This window comes from Chionomys nivalis, chromosome 18, assembly GCF_950005125.1.
Source record: "Chionomys nivalis chromosome 18, mChiNiv1.1, whole genome shotgun sequence".
NCBI lineage: Eukaryota > Metazoa > Chordata > Mammalia > Rodentia > Cricetidae > Chionomys > Chionomys nivalis.
In genome coordinates, this window is record NC_080103.1 from 8,462,494 (window position 1) to 8,482,901 (window position 20,408).

Genomic DNA, 20,408 nt, shown 5'->3' on the forward strand with positions numbered 1-20,408 from the left:
ATTCCTCTCATGACCCAACCATATCAGTTCTGTCTCCACCTCTCAGCTCTGGAGTCACCAGGTAGGAGCCACACTCAGCACTTTAACTCTGAGAATGAGCATGCAGCACATAAACCCTTTTTATCTAAGTAATAGCTAAATATGCCATGCAAAGCATTGCTTGGCCTGGAAATATCTCTGTGTATGGCAGCAGGAATCCACCATGCTCTCCTGCCTGTGCATTCCCAGCAGACCTGATCCCACCACCTGCCCAGGCGGGGGACACTGAGCTGCGGGCATGGTTCCAGCTACTTTCCTCCTAACTCCAAGTGGGCATACAAGCACCTGGGCCCACAAACCCCATTCAAGTGCTCCATAGCCAAATCTTCCAAAAGAGCCAGAGCCATTTGTGCTGGCAAATCAGGAAGCCACCATTTTGAAACCATGCAGTTTTTTTTTTTTTCACTACCACTGAATCAGGAAGACCTCTCTTAAGGGAGCTGTTACAATCTGCCAGCTGAAAAAGAAATGCAGCAAAACTTTGTTTTATTGTGTCTAGAGTTCCCTTCCAAGTGTTCTCGGGTTTATTGTGGATATAGTTGACCACATTGGAGCACCAATTTGTTGTAAGAAGCCACTTGTTTATTTCCAGCTCCTCAGCCCCAAAATAATCACACAGGAACCATATTATTTGCAATATTTTTTGCCCAATAGCTTAAACATATTTCTGGATAACTCATATCTTAAATTAACCCATCTCCATTAATCTGTGTATCACCATGAGGCTGTGGCTTAAGTTCTAGCGTCTGTCTCCAGTGGGGCTATAGGGCTTCTCTCTGATTCCGCCTTCTTTCTCCCAGCATTCAGTTTAGTTTTCCCCACCTAGCTCTGCTCTACCCTATCACAGGCCCAAAACAGCTTCATTATTAACCAGTGGTATTCACAGCATACAAAGGGGAATCACACATCAGCTCATGGCTTTTACCTCTCCTCCTGCATGTCCTGCTTCTCCATCTCCTCTGGTGTCTCTCCTGCACCTAGATTCATCTCCTCTTCCTTTCTATCTCTTCCCAGAAGTCCTGTCTAACTATTGGCCATTCAGTACTTTATTAAACCACTCAGAAGGCACCTTGGCAAAGACACATCTTCACAGTGTACAAAAAGGTTATTCCACAACATTGCAGTGTGATAATATTTCCCATTCTTGATGAGGGAAACTTTTTTAAATAAAAAGTAATTGCCTCCTTAAGAATTCCCAAATGTCTCCCCCAGATCTGCTGACTTTTCAGCTTGTCCACAGCAGCAACAACAGAGTTTTGGGGGGTAGCTGCAGCAGCAGTGCTCAGCTGGGGGTGACCAAAGCAGGGTGCCCAGGTAGCAGGGCTGGTATAGGAGGACAGGCTGCTCTATGCTGCATGGACAGGGCTCAGGACACAGGTGGTGGGTAGGTGGCTGCAGCAGTAGCAGCCCAAGCATTACAAGCGGGTGTGGAGGCAGCCGAGATGGCCTGGTGGTGACTCAGGGAGCAGACCAGGGAAAACTCACAACCCACAGAGAGGGGACGTGAGCTTCTGAGCTGCCTGAGAAGTGGATATAGGAGGACAGTCAAGAGAAGCTCATGTGTAGTGTGCCTAGAGGAGATGACTGTGGGACATGATAGCAGAGTGTCACGGAACAGGGAAAACTCAGACATTCTTGAGCAGGATGTATGCGGTGGTTTGAATAAGAGCAGCCTCCTAGGACTCATATATTTGAACTAGGGAGTGGCATTAAGAGGTGTGGCTTTGTTTGAGTAGGTATGGTCTTGTTAGAGGAAGTGTGCTAAAGGGGTGGGCTTTGGGGTTTCAAATGCCCAAGCCAGGCCCAGTGTGGTTTTTGTCCTCCTGATGACTGCTGGTCTGGATGTAGGACTCTCAGCTACATCTCCAGCACCATGTCTGCCTACATGCCACCATGCTTCCCGCTGTGATGATTATGGACTAAACCTCTGAACTGTAAGCCAGTCTCAATTAAATGTTTTCCTTTATGAGTTGCCATGGTCATGGATCCTCTTCACAGCAATAGAAACCCTGAGACAATATATAATCTGAGACAATGTGAGGAAAATAATTCCATAATAGACTGGTTTATATGGCCAATAGGAACACATGGTTAATGGATGGAGGAGGCATGTAGGTACTTGTGCTCACAAATTACCACCATGGAAACCAGGAATGCTAAACACACAGAGCTAGCTGTCTTTTCAAAGGTAGAGATAGATGTATAGCCTGTTTTCTGCCTGAAAGACACTATGGACCCCCACACACACACTCAGAACCCGCAGCTAGCCTGCTCCCGTGAGAACATCCTGTTTGTTTGAAAGATTTTCGGGACCTGCAGTCGGCTGTTCCCATGAGAACATCCTGTTTGCTTGAGACCCTCAGGACCCCCTCAGGACCTGCAGTTAGCCTGCTGTCATGAGAGCATACCATTTGCTTAGAACAGGATACCTATAGTCGACACATGTGCCAAACTTAGAATATTAGCAGTTCACAAAAGGAACAGTCGCCCCTACAGATGTTTCCCTTATCACGCAGCTCTTCTCCTGCCCTGGAATAGACCAATCACTGCTAGTAACCCTTTGAATAAGCCAATCCAATAAGTTGGAAAACAACCTACAGGTCACCCCCCTTGTGTCTCTGGCTTTCTGCTTTAAAAGATGGACTGTAACAGCTATCATTGTCCTTCATATCCCGAACCAGAAGGACCCTGTCATGACAGAATAAAAATCCTCTTGCTTTTGCATCAATTTGTGGTTATGTGAATGGTGTCTGGAGCAACTCCTCTCTGACATTTGGACTTCTAGTCCAACATGCCCAGAAGACTGGGACATGGTTAATGACCTGGTGACCTCTGCCCTATGTATATGGTCAGGCCATACTGGCTCCACCAGCCCCTTATCTTGAAATTGTTTGTCTCACTCAATCTATAGTGTTACCCTTCCCCAGCCCTATCATGAGCTTTTTCTCCTGAGCCCATTTAATCTATAGAACCTGTCTTTATGGAAGATGTCACTTGTACTTGTTACAAGAGTCAGCTTTGTTATGCACACAGGGCTGAGTTACTCATCATCAGGGAACTCTTCAGAATTGTGTGATAAATACACCTGAAATAAACTCCCTGGTGCCAGACTCAAAGTCTGGCCCAATGTGACTACTGAGTCATGTTGAGACGAATTTCCTTCCTACCTCTCACAGATGGATGCTCTGTTGGCCATGGTGTTTGCAGCCCCCTCCAACACACACACACAATTGGAGATCCAGGTTCCTATCATTATCAATAACTAGAAGACAATAGAAGAAGGACTGGCCTGCGAGGGATGGTATGTAGCTCTCCAGGATGGATGGGACTGTGTGTAGGCCCATATTTCTGCATGGCACAAGAGCCATTAGCCCGGTCTGAGTTGATCACTTAACTCTGCAGACAAGCTGTCTCTGTTTAACAATAGCCAGGATGTGCTGCTCCTAGTTTCTTTTGTTATAAATGTAGATTACCTGAGAAGAGATGTTGGCTGAAGCTGATGACTTAAGAGTTAAGAGGTTCAGTGCTTCCTTTCCCTTGTAATTTGGAGAATGTCTTATATTTATGCTAATTCATGGCCTACCTGATTGCTAACATACAGGTAGATGCGGACGTGACCTGAGTCCATGCACCTGGTTGCCGAGGAGACAGCCTAGTGTGTTTTTTCCTGCTCAATTGATGTGATGATATATAAGGTGTTTGGAGAATAAACGAGAGATCTTCGGAGAGAGATCTTGCCTTTCCATGATGACCATGTAAGCTGCATCGGTTTATTCCTCGCGACTCTGTTCCAGTCCAGTTAGGGAATCTGTGTTGGACCCACACGGCCCCCAACAACTGTGCTCATAGAAGAATTAAGAAAGAAGTTGGAGGTGGGGGGCTGGAGAGATGGCTCAGTGGTTAAGGTCACTGACTGCTCTTCCAGAGGACCTGGGTTCAATTCCCAGCACCCACATGGTCAGCAAGTCATTAAAATGTACTCTCAGCTTTCTGAATGAAATGCAGGTAGTTGAGTGTTGTCTCCTCCATTAATTAGTACTTCTCTGTGAATACAAGCACCTCTGCCTCCAACAATAATGAACAAGCCAGTAAGCAGCAGCCTTCCAAAGCCTCTACATCAGCTCCTGCCTCCGGTTCCTGCCCTGCTTGAGTTCCTATCTTCATGGCCTTCGGGGATGAACAGTGATGATGAATTGTAAGCTGCCTCTTCCTCCCAACTTGCTTTGTTGATGGTGTTTCTCATAGAAATAGTAATCCTAACTAAAACACAAATCTTGATAGAAAAACTTCCATAAACTTCTTTCTCTTCAATGAAAACTTATCTCACATCTTGCTATCACTAAAAAAAAAAATTGTTGGGGCTGGAGAGATGGCTTAGAGGTTAAGAGCATTGCCTGTTCTTCCAAAGGTCCTGAGTTCAATTCCCAGCAACCACATGGTGGCTCACATGGTTTGGTGCCCTCTTCTGGCCTGCAGGTATGCACACAGACAGAATATTGCATACATAATAAATAAGCAAACAAATAAATAAATAAATATTTTTTAAAAGAAATTGCATTTTGTCACTACTGGATAGAATATGCTATAGATATTTTTAAATCCATTTGGTTTATGGTATAAATTTTACTTTAAATTTTTAGAACTAAGATATAATTACATCATTTCTCCCTCCCTCTCCTCCTTTCACAACCATCTGTAAGGAGGTCTGGCGCCCTCTTCTGGCCTGCAGGCATACACACAGACAGAATATTGTATACATAATAAATAAATATTTTTTAAAAAATTGTTCTTAAAAGTCCAGCCACTTGAGCTAACTCACAAAGAAAGAACATGTTGTCTTCCTTTTCCCTCAGAGTAATGGGCCTGGCTATGCCTCAGTGTCTATCTAGCCGACCTTGGCACCTAACAGTGCTTTGACCTTATCAAACCCTTTCACCAATTGCGTGAGACCTGGGCGCCCTTGCCACCAATGAATTTTAATAACATTCTAATGTGATATTATTATTATTCTCTCATTCAATATATGCCAATCAAAGTTTCCTCTCTCCACTCCTCCCATTCCCACCCCCACCACTCCTTTCCCTAGATCCACTCCTCCTCTGTTTCCTTTCAGAAAAGAGCAGACCTCCCAGGGATATCAACTCAACAAAGCATAACAAGTTACAATAAAACGAGGCACAAACCCTCATATCAAGCTGAATGAGACCACCCAGACGGACGGAAAAGGGTTCCAAGAGCAGGCAAAAGAGTCAGAGACACCCCGCTCCCACTGTCGGGAGTCCCACAGAAACACCAAGTTAACAATCATAGCATATATAAATTTATAATCTTTAAATTCAAAAATAAGAAAAAGTTTACACTTTAGACTTTACACTGCAGTGTGAGCATTTGTCTTAATTACTGTTCTATTGCTGTGAAGAGGCATCATGACCAAGGCAACTCCCATAAAAGAAAGCATTTAATTCGAGACTTGCTTACAATTTTGGAGAGTTAGTTCATGATCATCATGGTGGGAAGCAGACAGGCATGGCACTAGAGCAGTAGCTGAGAGCTTTACATCCTGATCTGCAAGTAGCAAGTAAGAGGGCGAGAGAGACACTGAACCTGGCCTAGGCTTTTAAAATCTCAAAGTCCATCCCCAGTGATATGCCCCTCCAACAAGACCACACCTCCTAATCCTTCCCAAGCAGTTCCACTACGTGGGGACCAAGTATGCAAACATATGAGCCTATGGGGCCATTCTTATTCAAACCACTGCACCACTGGAAAGAGAGACACTCTTGGGTTTCTTCGCAATGGATATTTACATGTTCCTCATTGATCAAAAGATGCAATTTTTAAGGCTTAACAGTTAAGTAGAGTTTAAAATTGTTGTAATATGAGCGGCGGGGCTACGTCCCCAGCACCCAGCCGCCTGCATGGCTAGCTTATGCCCCGAAATAATTACACGGAAACTGTATTCTTTTAAATCACTGCCTGGCCCATTAGTTCCAGCCTCTTATTGGCTAGCTCCTACATATTGATCTAATCCATTTCTAATATTCTGTGTAGTACCACGAGCTGGCTTACCAGGAAAGATCTTAACCTGCGTCTGTCTGGAGTGGGAGAATCATGGCGACTCCTGACTCAGCTTCTTTCTCCCAGCATTCTCTTTTGTTTACTCCACCCACCTAAGGTTTGGCCTATCAAATGGGCTAAGGCAGTTTTCTTTATTAGTTAACCAATGAAAGCAACAGATAAGATACGAGAAACACCTCCATCATTTCCCCTTTTTCTGTTTAAACAAAAAGAAAGGCTTTAACTTTAACATAGTAAAATTACATATAACAAAACGGTTATCAAGCAAAAATTACAGTTACAATATTTATATCTATTTTATCTTTTATCATAACTAAGGAAAATTATAACTATCTATCCATTCTTCAATTCCATCAAAGACTCCAGAAGGATATAATATTACCTAAGTAAACAAGAAATCCAAAACTCTAGAAATGACAGAGACATCTCGCTGCCTGGACAGTCACCCAAAGTTCTTTTGTACTGTTGGGGTATCCATCTTCAGCCTTCAGGTCCATAGTATCCAGCAGACATTTTGCATCAAGCAGGAAATTCCAAAGACAGTTCAGTCACTTTTTGCTGTGTCCTGCAGAATGTCTTGCAGACTCTTTCATGAGTCAGGAACCCCGAAAGACCATCTCACCTTTAGGCAAGTTCAGCAGTCCTCTCTCTGCGGGTTCTTTGTGTCCAGTTTATGCAACAGTCCAGGCAAGAGCAGTTTCTTGCCCAAATGGCTATCAAACTCCATAAGGAGCCTCTTTGATGCCCATCTTCCTCTTGAAGTAACTGGTGCTGCCAGGAGCAGACGTGTCTCACTGTCATAAAAAGCCCTAAATTATTAAAACATTAAATGCCATATTCTGTAGTCTTTGAAAGATATGAAGAATGCCTATCCAACTGAAATATATATCCCTAGCTGAAATATATCTATGCACATCTAGAAAATCTAACTAACATGACTAAAAGCTTGACAATTATTGATGATTATCCATTAACAACCTATATACATTACATTTTTAAATGAACTATACAATCACAATACCTTAATGAAGATTAGAAATATGCATATACATATAACAAAATTGACCTTCAAATCCACACCAATGCAAATTATTTATATCTATATCATATCCCCCTTTAAATGTAAAAGAACATTTATAAACAATATTTGGGAACATGGGCGCAGTTTTTCTCTCCAAACTGCTTCCTGCTGAATGGGGGTGCTGTATTCAGATCTTTCATGGTGTAACCTGTGTGTCAGGGTCATCTCGGTTGGCAGTTGAGTGAAGTAATTTTCTGAAGGTGTTCACAGCAACCTTTCAGGAGGACGTGGTCTATCATACCATATTGGTATAGATGCAATCCACAGAGTCTCATCCTCTGTGAAAACAAAAGAAGACCCTCTCCAAAGCATCGTATCCTTAGACCCATATTCTGAAATCATAATACCCTTATGATATCCATTCTGGTTCCGCTTGGCAGCCCATATAATGAAATGTCTCTCTGCACTTAGCTCCTTTACAGTCAAAAATTTTAAAGAAAACACAATAATAGAAAGAATCCAGACTCTCTGTGAATTTTCCATTTTTACGTGGCTTATTTTTCTTTATTTCTTTTAATCTATAACTATCTGTACTCTGTCTCTTTAAAGACTTTACCCTTTTTTTAGGACATTAACTTTATTCTTTATATATATTTTTTTTCTCTCTCTCAAGCCTACGTACATTCATCCAACAGTGTCTGAATCAGTTCTATTGTGAATCTGTAATTTTTTTACTATCCAGGAGCATTTCTTAAAATGTTAAGCACTTCTTAAAAACTTAAGTTGCACCATGTACAGATAATACAGTATCGCCTGTGTGTGTCCTGCCCAGTCGAAACCTTAACTGCGCTGTTATTATGGTAATTATGTTAGTTCCTGCCTGAGACCAGCACAGTTCAGCATAGCGGAGCTGAGCCCTCCTGCCTCAGAGCCATTTGGTGCCCCTGAGCCACACACAGTTCCAGGCACACAGCAGTCGACATTGCCATCAAGCAAGCCATAGCACTTTACTCCAAAAGATCCATTCAAAAGCTCTGTCTCCAGCAGGAGCCAGACAGAGATCGTGATGGCGGCACAGCCTAGAAAGCCGGCATTTTAAAACAGCCAGTTTTTTCCTGCTGCTGAGTCAGGACAATTTCTTTGCCGCACGCAACCCACAAACAGCAAAAAGCTGTCTTAAATTTTCTCTCTCTCTCCTTTTCAAGCCCTCTCAGGTTTTACGTGGAGTTCATTAGCACGTTGGGAGCCACTCTGTTGTAATATGAGCGGCAGGGCTGCGTCCCCGGCACCCGGCCACCCGCATGGCTTATGCCCCAAATTAATTACACAGAAACTGTATTCTTTTAAACACTGCCTGGCCCATTAGTTCCGGCCACTTATTGGCTAGCTCTTACATATTGATCTAACCCATTTCTAATATTCTGTGTAGTACCACGAGCTGGCTTACCAGGAAAGATCTTAACCTGCGTCTGTCTGGAGTGGGAGAATCATGGCGACTCCTGACTCAGCTTCTTTCTCCCAGCATTCTCTTTTGTTTACTCCACCCACCTAAGGTTTGGCCTATCAAATGGGCTAAGGCAGTTTTCTTTATTAGTTAACCAATGAAAGCAACAGATAAGATACAAGAAACACCTCCATAAAATTAAGTTTAATAATGGATTTATTTATTTCTATTATAAGAATCTCCACTGGGTCATGGTAACTCATGCCTTTAATGCCAGCACTCAGGAGGCAGAGGCAGTCAGAGCTAGGCCAACCTGGCCTACAGAGTCAGTTCCAGAACAGCCAGGGATACACAGAGATACGCTGTCTTGAAAAGTAAAAAAGAATCTCCTTCTGCAGTTAAAATGCCTGGTGGTTTTATGAGGGAATAAGAGCTGGCACAGGTGTGGCAGGTAGGAGCAGTCCGCCCTCTTCCTCAGCCCCTCATTCTTAGCCTCAGGCTTGGTAAGCAGTGCAAGCTGCCACGATCTTCAAGATCTTGAGTCAGATGAGAGCAGACAGACCACAGGACTTCCCCAGGATGAGAAAGGTAGTGTCTCATAGAGCATGATTATAGACTATTGTAGACTCTACAGAGCTAGGCTGTGCCTCCTAATCACACTGTCAGTTTCAACATTGCTCGTTAGCAGAAACGATCCGTTCAAACAAGGGGTCTTTTCCTGCCATATTCGCCTGTGTTGGTGTTGGTTTTGTTTTGTTTTGGTATTCCATAGTTGCCGGATTCCCACTGACATGTTCTTAGAATGATCAGAGATGGGTCTTCAGCCATCTTACTCATCATCAAAACAATCTGTGGCATAGATGGCATTGTGCCAACCTCTGAGCATTTCCTGTATTTAGGAAGATACCACTGAGCCCCTGGTACCAGAAGGATGCAACTAGAAAAACAAACAAAAAGTTTAATTATAGCTTACCTCCCAGCTCATTTCACTGAGATACAGCTCAGTCTACAGAAAGTGTTTCCTAAGCTCTCTTCTATCCCTTCTATAAATTCTGAGAGCACCAGGCGGAAGATAGAAGACTGAAAATGGCTCTCTCTTCAGTTTGGGCCAAAACCATAAATGAGTCCTTTTTTCACAGTTTACCTTGACGTGAGCAAGCAGCCAGACCCTGAGCCAGAGCTGAAAGGCTCTGGTCAAGTGTTCTTTAAAAACTCACAGAACTGATATCCGGGTAACTGGGACACAGTGGTCCCTTTTCAGAGCCTGTGGGAGCCCCCAATTTTATAACGCACAACGACTCCAGCCCAGCTGGCCTCGGATCCATAGCTCAGAAGAAAGTGTAAGATCAGGTAAGAGTGTGCCAGCCTTGGCAGGCGCATGGGAACCAGCTGTAAACTGAGAGAATGAGCCATCCCAGACCCTTACAAGACGCCTCATGATAAGACTTCAGGAACACACATTCAGTGGGATTTTGATCTCAACACTGGAGTCCAGGCTGGGAGTGTAGCTCAGTGGATAGTGTTTGCTTAGGAATGATGTCTGGAAAGTTCATTCCTCATCCAGAAAGGCTAGGTGGGAGTCATCGCAGACAAATCTCTCCAAAGTGCTGGGAATTCCACATCAGAGCACAGAGCCAGCCCATATCATGGGAACATTGTCCTGTGTTCAGATTTATCTGAGAGGGGCTTCCCCAGCCACCCAAGATAAAGTATACTTGGTAAGATTTTCAGAAATGTTGATTTTTTTTATTTATTCTTAGTGAATAAACATTTGTTTGAGGAGCAACAAAATGGATAGGCCTAACCTCTAGTCATTCCTGGAGAGACAAGAATCCAAAACATACCAAAGTGGAAGTGAGTTCAGATCTAGGGCAAAGATTAATCTGAACCTGATGAGACCTTCATCAATGCAGTTGCTTCATTTCTACTGTGACCGACAACAGCAAGCTCCTACAGCTCCCCAGAGTTGACTGTGCACACTACTATCTGTTCATCACTCACACCGTGCCCAGGAACAGCAAGCTCTTACTGCTCCTCAGAACCGACTGTTCACACAGTTGTCCAAAAGCACAGTCGGGACAGTGAGTTCAAATCAGCCATGAGGGAATTTTTGCACCACAGAAATTGGCAAATTCCACAAATCTAACTTCTCCATCACTACCACCTTATCCCTAATTCCAAAGCAGACCATTAAACAGCCTACTGCTGCTATCTTAGAAGTACCAGGTCCAGGATGTGCTTGTGAAAAAAGTCACAAAACTCATGTTTGAGTCCCGAACTGGGAACATACCAGGCAGGATAACAAACTAAATCTGAATTAGATGGAAGTTTACAGTTGAGTCAACCCGTCACTGGTTTCACTTTTCCTGCTTGCTTTTCAAGCAGGTCAAGGTTCAGGCTTTCTTTACTCTGACCTGAGGTTTTGGTGTGTGTGTGTGTGTGTGTGTGTGTGTGTGTGTGTGTGTGTGTGTGTAGGAGAAGGGTCTGAACCATGTGAGGTACCTCCCTGGACAGCCGACCACAAGCCCCAGGAAAGCATTCAGATGTGTGTAACTGTAGACAGAAACAAGGGTGGCAAGTGCGAAGGTGGCTTCCTGCAGCCCCATTCTCTCTCCTCCGAGATAGCCTTCCTCAGCTCTCGTCTCTTCTCTCCAGATACCGTCCTGGTTATCTTCATTGTGCATGTCCTCGAGTCCACTAAATCTGCTTTTCAAATAGCTCAGGTGTTATCACAGGCTTTATTTTCTCCATCCTGAATATTCTTCCTTCCTAGCTAGGAAATCGAGGTTGGTCACCTCAACTCTTGGCTCCCTGTAGCACATGGCCTGCCCAACCTTGTAATTATAAACTCAAGAAAAACAAAAGTTACACAAGAAAGGGAATAGCATCAGGTATGTGGCAAGGCAAAGAACAAAGTTACATAAGCATAATTATGCAAATATCTGAAATTTTATTTAACCAGACTTTTATCGCTGACAAATCGCCACAGAAAATCAACTTACAGGAGGGAAGATCTATTCTGGTTCAGAAATTTTACATCATGGTCGTCTAGTTCCATTGTTTATAGATCTGTGGAAAGGCAACGGTGTGATGGAGCCAGCCTGCTTTCCTCATGCACCTTGGAACAGAAAAAGAGAACTCAAGAGGCCAGGAACAAGACATGGTCCTCAGGACGTAGCAACAAGGACTTCCTATAATTAGGTTTCACCTCCTAAGTGCCGTTTCCTTCCAATTCTTCTCAAATTATGAATCCACTTGTCAATTAAGGCACAGATCCAATCCCTCTTCAAAAAGCACCACCATTAAATGCTGCTGCAATGGGACCAAACCTTCAATGCTTGAGCATTTCAGACTCAAACTATGACATTTCGTTCCTGGCTCCCAAAGGCTCATTTGACAATGCAAAATTTGTTCAAAGGCTTTATAAGAGTCCCCAAAGTCTTAGTAGTCCCAACATTGCTCAACATTCAAGTCCAACATTTTTTCTAAGACTCAAGACAAACTCTGAGCTGCAAACCCATGTAAAATTAAAACACAAACCTCTGTACTTTGAACATACAATGGTGTGATGGCCACATGGTGAACATTCCCATTCAAAAGGAAAAAGAGGAGTAGCAAGAGGGATTGGACTAAAGCAAGACCAAATCCAACAGAGCAAGCATACATCCAAGTAAACTCTTTCTTGAACCCATTTTCTCCATGGTTGGTGTTTTGTGTGGCTGACAAAATGGCACTGTTTGGTAATGAGACAAACCTTCACCGTCCATACTAAATCACTTTGATCTTTCAGGAGCTGGCAAAATATTATCACCATTACCCTGTCTTTGAACAGTTGTATTTTTTTAGAACATGCTTTGTTTTAAGAAGTTTAAAACCAGAGCTTTTTTGTTGAAAGCTGGAAGCTTTGCTGGGTTTGTTAGTACAGACTCATAATCCTAGCTCTCAGGAAGCTATAGCAGGAGGATTGTGATTTCAAAGCCAACCTGGGATATATAGCAATACCCTGTCTAAAGAATGAAAGAAAGAGGGGGGAAGGAAGGAAGAGAGGAAGAGAGGAAGGGAAGGAGAAGAGAAGAAATGGGTTTTAATTTAATAGAAATGCAGTGCCACAAAAAAAAAATTCACAACCTTGCAGGTATTGTTTGAACACTTGATACAGTCTAGGGGTCTTGCTAGGGTTCATTTTCTCTGCCAGTTAAAGAATTAAAAATCAGGAAAAATCTGGATGGGGCACAACATGTGGCAACAGAGAAATCTTAAAAACCTCAGACAAAAGCAGGTGTTTAAGCAGTGAACAAAATCAGCAGTAGAAAAAGTATTTATAGGGGGTGAATAAACACAATCACAGCAGACATACAGAGAAAAAGACCCTCTGCAAAGCAGGTCAAAGACTGTGAGCCCCTGTAAAATTCGAAATCCAGAGAGAGAGAGAGAGAGAGAGAGAGAGAGAGAGAGAGAGAGAGAGCAGGTACATAGAAGACATTTTCATCCCAAAAAGGAAAACTGGGAGTAGAAAGAAAGCAGAAGCTTCTTATGGGCTGGCGGTTGGACCGCCTCTGAGAGCTTTGCTCCTTCAGTCTAGGGCGGGTCAGTTTGAAGACAGATAGGATGGTTGCTTGGTCTGCAGCTGTGACATGTCCAGTCCCAGCCTCGAGCTCCTTGAACCAGCTCACCAGCAGGGATTGGTGGAAAACAGAGACCCACAAGGCCTTTCATTTGAGCTGCCAGACTTTCATCCCAAGTCAGGAAGATGAGGAAGATGCCAGCCATCTTGGAAATTCATCACCTTTATAACCTAGGCAGGGACCCTCTCCTTATCTGTCTGTCTACCAGGGAGTCTAACCCCCTAGTCTCTCAAACTCACATGAAGGGCCAGAGTTTCTAGCCCTGCTTGTGTGGCAGGGCAAGACAAAGCAGAGAGGATCCACCATCTTGCATTTTTGCTGAGGTTATTTCAAGTTTATCAAGAATTTGAGCTCCTTGATGGAGAATCCCCCATGAAAAACTGCTCAACTCCATTCTAGGACCCAAGGCCAAGAAGTCTCAGATAACTTAACTTAGCTTAAGATAACTTAAATCGCTTGCTTGTGCAAACCTCCCCCTGCAAGTGCTGAGAAAGATACCAGGATGTGGTCTTGACCTTTAATAGCCCCTTGGTGTAAATGTTTGAGGCCACGCTTGGGTCCCTAAATACCTGTGTAGGCCCAGCCAGCTGGAATAGAGACTGAGTGGTCATCTCTGGCAGGCTGCTGTACTGCTTGTACCTGGCAAGGCCTCCACTGCCTGTCTCACCTCATTCCAAGCGCTGTCTGCTGCCTTCAACCCTTCCCTGGAGTTTCAGTGCCCACAAGGTCCTCTCAGTGATCTCCTGCACCCTCTTAACCCCTCCCTGACTCCTATCACTAGCCAAGAGCCAGCAAGTAGAGGACCCCACTGTGCTAATTCTTGCCTGGTTCACAAGAGGCACGTGTCTAAGGCTGTGAACTAAGTTTGTTGGTTATTGTTTGGTTTTGTTTGTTTCTTTGTTTTTTGAGTCCCCAGATCATTCCAGAGCTTTCAAAATCATGCCACAGAGCACATCCTACAAACACTCCTTCAACACTCTCCCACTGAGGGACAGACGTGAAAGGTCTCAGAAGTGGGATCCAAGAGGAACAATGAGATGGGTTTTGGGATCCTGGAGTTTATTAGAAGCATTATTTGCCATGGACAGACTGACAGTAACAGTAGGTAGGAGCTCTGAGGAGAGTTCAGGGACAGTGTGGCAGATTCTTCTCAGAAGTAGAATCGGGTCCGGGAGACAGAAGTGTGGTCCCTTTCTCAGGGCTCTTTGGAAGAAGAAGCATTCTCAGCGTGAGGCAGTAGCCAGATTCTCTTATTTCCCTACGGACATCAGGGAAGGACAACGGGGAGCAGGGTCTGTGGCCATCCGTAACCTTTGGATGGCTGGGGCCTGCAGATTTCCCGCACTGCTAGAGAGTCGCGGTGTTCTCAATACGGTACCAGTCAGTACATGTAAGTGGGGAGGGGCTGCTGCAGGGATTGTAGCTTGTGCTGCCGTCCAATCTGGATTCTAACATAATGGACTGCGATCCTTCTGGAAATTTTCTTGACTTCTGCTCCCAACAAGGTAGGGCAGCTCTCTGAGGCCCCGAGTTCCCCCCAATACTTGTTGGAGCACACCCAGTCCTCCTGCCCGTTCATGCTCCAGCAGCATCTTCCCTTCCCCAGCTTTGGGCAGGGCTCCGGGACCAACGAAAGGCCGCAAGCTGTGGGTGTTGGACCAGTCCAGCCTTTCTTGGGCAATCATCCTCTCTCCGGTGGACTCTCCGTGCTAGAAGAAAGCCAGCTTGCGTCAGAAGCACCTGGTGAGAGGTGATTTCACCATCGCCCAAGCACGGCTGCCTGGTGCTCACTTGTCTTCGGGAGTCAGCCTCTATATCTATCCAAGCAAAGCCGGGATCCTGACACTCAGCCATGATGAGGAGAGGCTTCCAGAGGGTGGCAAGATTTGCCCACCACAAAGCTCTCCCGAGAACCCATCTCCTGCCCAGACTCCACCAGGCCTCAGCATTCGGATCATCCACAGACTCCCTGGTAAGTTCCCAAAGAGTCAGACGAGCGCCCTTCCTCTCTAATGGCATAGATCTCGAACACCCTCAATTCTCTTTCCCTGCCTTATTTCTGGGCTGATACAGAGCTATTTGGTTTAGCAAAGGGAACATGTTTTGGAGTACTTACTAAGCCATACCCCAGAATAAATCTAGTGGGACAAACCCTGGCCTGAATCCTGTGTACCCACCAGCAAATCTCTTATAGGGTTCACACTGCCACAGATAAGTAGGGTATCCCCAGGCAAAAGACTGTCAGCTTGCTTATTACCCACAGAAGAGACTAATGAAGACATATGACAGATGGCCATAATGCCCCTGGCCCTGGCCATGATAGTACACTTCCTTGGGGCCTAAAAGCGTTTCAGAGAAGCTGCCAAACAGGCCCATAAGCAACTAGCCACTCCTCTGCACCGTGTGGCTGGAATGGCCAGCTCTCATCCCCATCCCAACATCCCTACTTCTTTAACACCCCTAGGCCACTCATCCACAGGTGTCTCCAAACCCCTACAAGGAAGATGGACTCTTTCTTCGTGTAACACTGCAGCAGACAGGACTCAAATGCCCCACACCCAGACACAGACTAAATGATGGTCCCATAGCCCAAGAATAGTCCCCCACCTTCCAAGATGTCATCATACCATTCTGATTTTTTTTTGCCTAGGTTGCAAGATTCTGTCCAGAGAAAACAGATTTCAAGGATTATGCCCTTCCCAACTCCAGCTGGTGTCCGGATATGCTGAGCCTGTACCAAGAATTCCTGGAGAAAACCAAGTCAGGCGGGTGGATTAAAATACCCTCCTTCAAGTCCAACAGAGAACACATCCAAGGGCTTAAGCTCCCATTAGGGCTGGTAACTGACTCAGGTAAGACCAGTTCTGAAAGGGTTCAGAAGCACACACACCTTCACCCACCCATCCACACCTCCATCATCCCACACACACCTCTGCCAGCCCCACACATACACACCTCCACATACACAAACACCCCTCCATACACATACACCTCTGCCCACACACACACACACACACACACACACACACACACTTCTCTACCCACAATGGGGGACCCTGCCTGAAACCCTCAGTGAGTTCAACTTGCTGCCTTTCTCTGGTTTGAAAACATTCAGGAAGATTAGTCATGGTGGCACACAAATTCCAGCACTCAGAAGGCAGAGGCCAGTGAATGTGAGAGTTCGAGGCCAGCCTGGGCTACAAAGCCACCCAGAACTATATAGGAAGAATTTCCCTCCAAAGGGAAGGGGGAAAATATTATCAAAATAAATTGTATGACATTCCCCAAGAATCAGTACAATAAAAAATGTTGAGACATTCAAGACGGAAATTCATGAGCCCGCAGACTGGGAGCTGCTCTTCCTGGTCTCCTCCTCATTCCCCTGCAGACCGGCTGTGGATGGGAAGCCTACTCGCACTGGTCTCTCTCTCTGCCTGGCTCCTTTACTTGGTGTAAAGGGAGCACACCCGAGTGGCAGCTTTGCTTCCAGCTGAAGTCCAGCTGGAGCGTTGCCAGTACAGGTTCTGCTCTTTCTGGCATCTCACCAATGGCTCTTCCCTCAGCTAGCTTCGTCCCAGCCCTTCCCTCCCATCCTTGTAAAATCCCTTGGGCTTCTCCTACCGACTGCAGGTCTCAGCTCGCCACCTCTGCAGTTAGGCAGAATGGTACCTGGAGACGTACCATGGATTTGATTGACAGAACTGCCACCTTTACCCTGCCCTGCTCTCTGTCTCTGTCTGTCTGTCTGTCTGTCTGTCTGTCTGTCTACGTTTTCTTTCCTTTTCATTCATGCATGTGGGTGCTTCTCAGTAGTGAATGAGTGACATAACTAGTAGGTCACCTTTGGACCCATGGTACCAGTCGAGCAGAGGCACCAAGCCAGGCATGGTGCCTACCCTTAGCCCCAGCAGAGGCAGGTGGATCTTGTAAGTTCGAGGCCAGTCTGGTCTACAGGGTTAGTTTCAAGATGTCCAGGGCTACACAGAGAAACCTGTCTTGAAGGGGAAAATTTTTTTTCTCCGGGCTGAGGAAATGGCTCGGTTGGCAGAATGCTTGCCTAGACCTGCACTTTGTGAGTGTCTGTCCCCGCAGGACCCAGGCTCTCTGAAGACAACAGACAAGGAACTTGTTTTGTCCCCTCCTCTCCTGTAGAAAGGCTTCTTAGCAACACGATTGGGTGTCCGGTCCTCTCCCCTTGCTCCTGTTGAATTCACAGTGCTGTGCCCTGACAGGTCCCCACACTCTGAGGTGTCTCTGCTGCAAACTCTCCTTTCTCCCCAGACAAACAGGACTGGCGCATCTTTACCAGATGCATCCTGCTGGAAGGACAAGGCTATGAATACGTCATCTTTTTCCACCCATCTGAGAAGAAGTCAGTCTGTCTCTTCCAGCCAGGCCCCTACCTGGAGGGGCCACCAGGGTAAGGCCCCAGACAGGCCAGGACAGATTCTTCACAGGTTTGGCTCAGCAGGGTGGGTCCAGTACCCACCAGGCCCTGGAGTCTCTAAAGACCTAAAATGGGGTGCAAGGAACTTCTTCTCAATGCTAGACCTGTGAGGACAATCTGAGTTAGCTTCCCCAGGTTTTACTATGCATGTATAAAGAACGCCCTTATTAACGCTTCAGAATGTTCCAGAAACAAAAGTCCTAAGAGGCCAAGAACCTCTTCCCTTCTGAAAGTGAAATCCCCTAGGAGATGGGGTGGAGGGAATGTGGATGCGTTCCGTTCAGGGGTGCTGAGCTATAAGAAAAGGCAGAGTGGATGATTCAACACTGAGTGGGCTGAGAGTACAGAGAAGAGATTAATATCCACTGGGTCCCAGACAAGGCAAGTGGGAAGGAATTGCCCACTGGCTAAGAACCGCTCTGCAGAACCAGCATTTTGCCAGTGAATCGTTTGGAACACAGAGAGGCGAGGGCAGGTCTTGGCACCAACTCATTTTCTCTTCACGGCATGAGATGTGGCGAACTCAATTGATGAGATAGTAGTTCTTATTCCCAGTACCTGGTGGGGAAATGAAGGCTGAGAGTGTTTTTGCAAGCTGCTCTAGCACACATGGCAGAACCAGGAGTCCAGCCAGGTGGTATGATGCCCCTAAAGCAGGGGGGAGAGCCTGAGGATCCCCCTGCAGCCTCGGCAGAACAGCGAGAGCAGCTGGTCTGAGTCCATGATGAGCTGCACTTTCTTTCAAAGTCCAGATCTGTTTATATCATTTGCACATTATCTGAGGGTGCCTTGGTAGTCTCCCCTATCTTAACCAGCAGTGACAAAGCCCTGTCATGAAGTACCATTTGCATAAATGACAATGAAGTTTTCACAAAGTTGAAGTAGAACAAAAATGTCTGCACGATCACACCAAAGTGGGCTCTGGTGTTTTCCAGGCAGGGCTGCTCAGAAGCCTACCTTGCTGGCTCTTTAACAAGTCATAAGCAAATTAACCTGCCTTGAAACTGTGGGTCCAGCATGGCTGAATGGCTGGTAGGGAGAGAGACGGCCCAAGCTAAACATGGTAGTTCAGACCTCCGATTCCAGAGCTCAGGAGACTGAGGCAGGATTGTCATGAGTTTTTCCACCCCTTTGAATGTACACGGCCTTCTGAAACGTGGTAGCTGCAGTCAGCAATTAGGTGATGAATCAGAAAAAAAATAAATCGTCTCTATTAATCTTGTGAGGAAAGAAATTCTCTCAGTGAGGTAAAATAGCTGTATCAGTGAAGCAAAGAGGAAGGACGCTCAGTTACTTTTGACCTACTGAAGCTCCTGGGATGATCTCTGTGTGCCTTTCTTGTTTAGCTGCCTGAGATTGAAGATTCATGTTTGGGGGACTCAGGGGAAAGAGAAAAGCTTGGGAGGTTTTGGGGAGAAACATCCCAAAGAGGGGATCTTTCTAGTAACCCTAACCCTAGTCTTACTCCCCATCCCGATCTCCAGGTTTGCCCATGGAGGGTCACTGGCAGCCATGATGGATGAGACATTTTCTAAAACTGCCTATCTGTCTGGAGAAGGACTATTCACACTAAGTCTCAATATCAGGTTTAAAAAGTAAGTGTGACTCCTCAGGCCATGGCTGAGGTCAGGGCTCTGTTTTATCATGGGGTTGTGTAAGCTCTGCAAGTCTCATTTACCAGCCAAGCTTTTCTCTAGTCCTGGGCCAGAAATCAACCTCTGCCATTCAACACCAGGAACCAACAAACAGCCCTGAACCTAGGGCTGCTTGTGAGTCCTGGAAGCAGTGTAAGGGAGGGAGGCCAAAGTCTGGAGCAGGCACGGAAATGAACTCAGTTGCCCCCTCTTCCAGCTTGATCCCCGTGGGCTCTCTGGCTGTCCTGGACATTCAAGTAGAAAAGATTGAAGACCAGAAGCTATACATGTCCTGCATCGCCCAGAGCAGAGACAAGCAGACAGTCTATGCCAAGTCCTCTGGTACCGACATCCTCATCCTCAGGCTGGGAAGGGGAGGGAAGAGGAGAGCTAATGATCTGGTCCCAAGCTGGGGTCTAGCCCTGTGAGGGGTGGGACTGGGTACCTGCTAGAGATGTGGATGAAAAGAAAGAGAACAAAATGGAATTGTTTTCCTAAGTGAGGGTTACATGACCCGCACCGCAGGACAGTTTCAGGCGATGGGCAATCTGAGGCAAATGGCCCATGCCCTCAGCACACTCCTGCTGCCCTGGTCCTGACTCTCAGCACTCAGCTCACTTTTTTCTTGCAGGTGTTTTCCTTCAGCTGCAGCTGGAGGAAAACCCACCCCAGCAGCAATGACTATGCCTTCAGCAAAGTCAATGGTGAGGACTGGCCTGCCTGGGACTTCCACAAAGCAGGGTCCCTGGGAATCAGGTGGCAGATGCAGAAGTCACTCTTAGCATCCCATAATCAGCCCCAAAACTTTCTATAGTTGGAATCAAAATTGTTGACAGGTCAGAGATGGCTCAGCAGTTAAGAGCTCTGGCCGCTCTTTGACTGCCAGCACTGACATGGTGACTCAACCATCTGTCCTGTCCCAGGGGGTCTGATGTCCTCGTCTGGCCTCCATAGAGTATCAGGCATGCATATGGTACCTTATATGCAGACCAAGCACCCATACACATAAAATAAATTAATTTTTTTAAAGTTGTTTTGTCAAATTGATTTTTCAATCTTCCAGAGCCCACCTCCCACCAGCACCAACAGAGGACCCGGAGCTCCTGCCAAGTGCCAGACA

At 45.8% G+C, this 20,408-nt stretch overlaps 1 protein-coding gene across 1 annotated transcript; it reads left to right on the forward strand.

Annotated features, from left to right (window-relative positions):
* The first annotated feature begins 15,059 nt into the window (after positions 1-15,059).
* Them5 (thioesterase superfamily member 5) lies at positions 15,060-19,969 on the forward strand. Its single transcript, XM_057793864.1, has 6 exons — positions 15,060-15,179; positions 15,858-16,059; positions 17,489-17,627; positions 19,139-19,249; positions 19,506-19,630; positions 19,920-19,969. Exons 1-6 carry the CDS (start codon positions 15,060-15,062, stop codon positions 19,967-19,969), a joined length of 747 nt encoding a protein of 248 aa, XP_057649847.1.
* Positions 19,970-20,408: the final 439 nt, after the last annotated feature.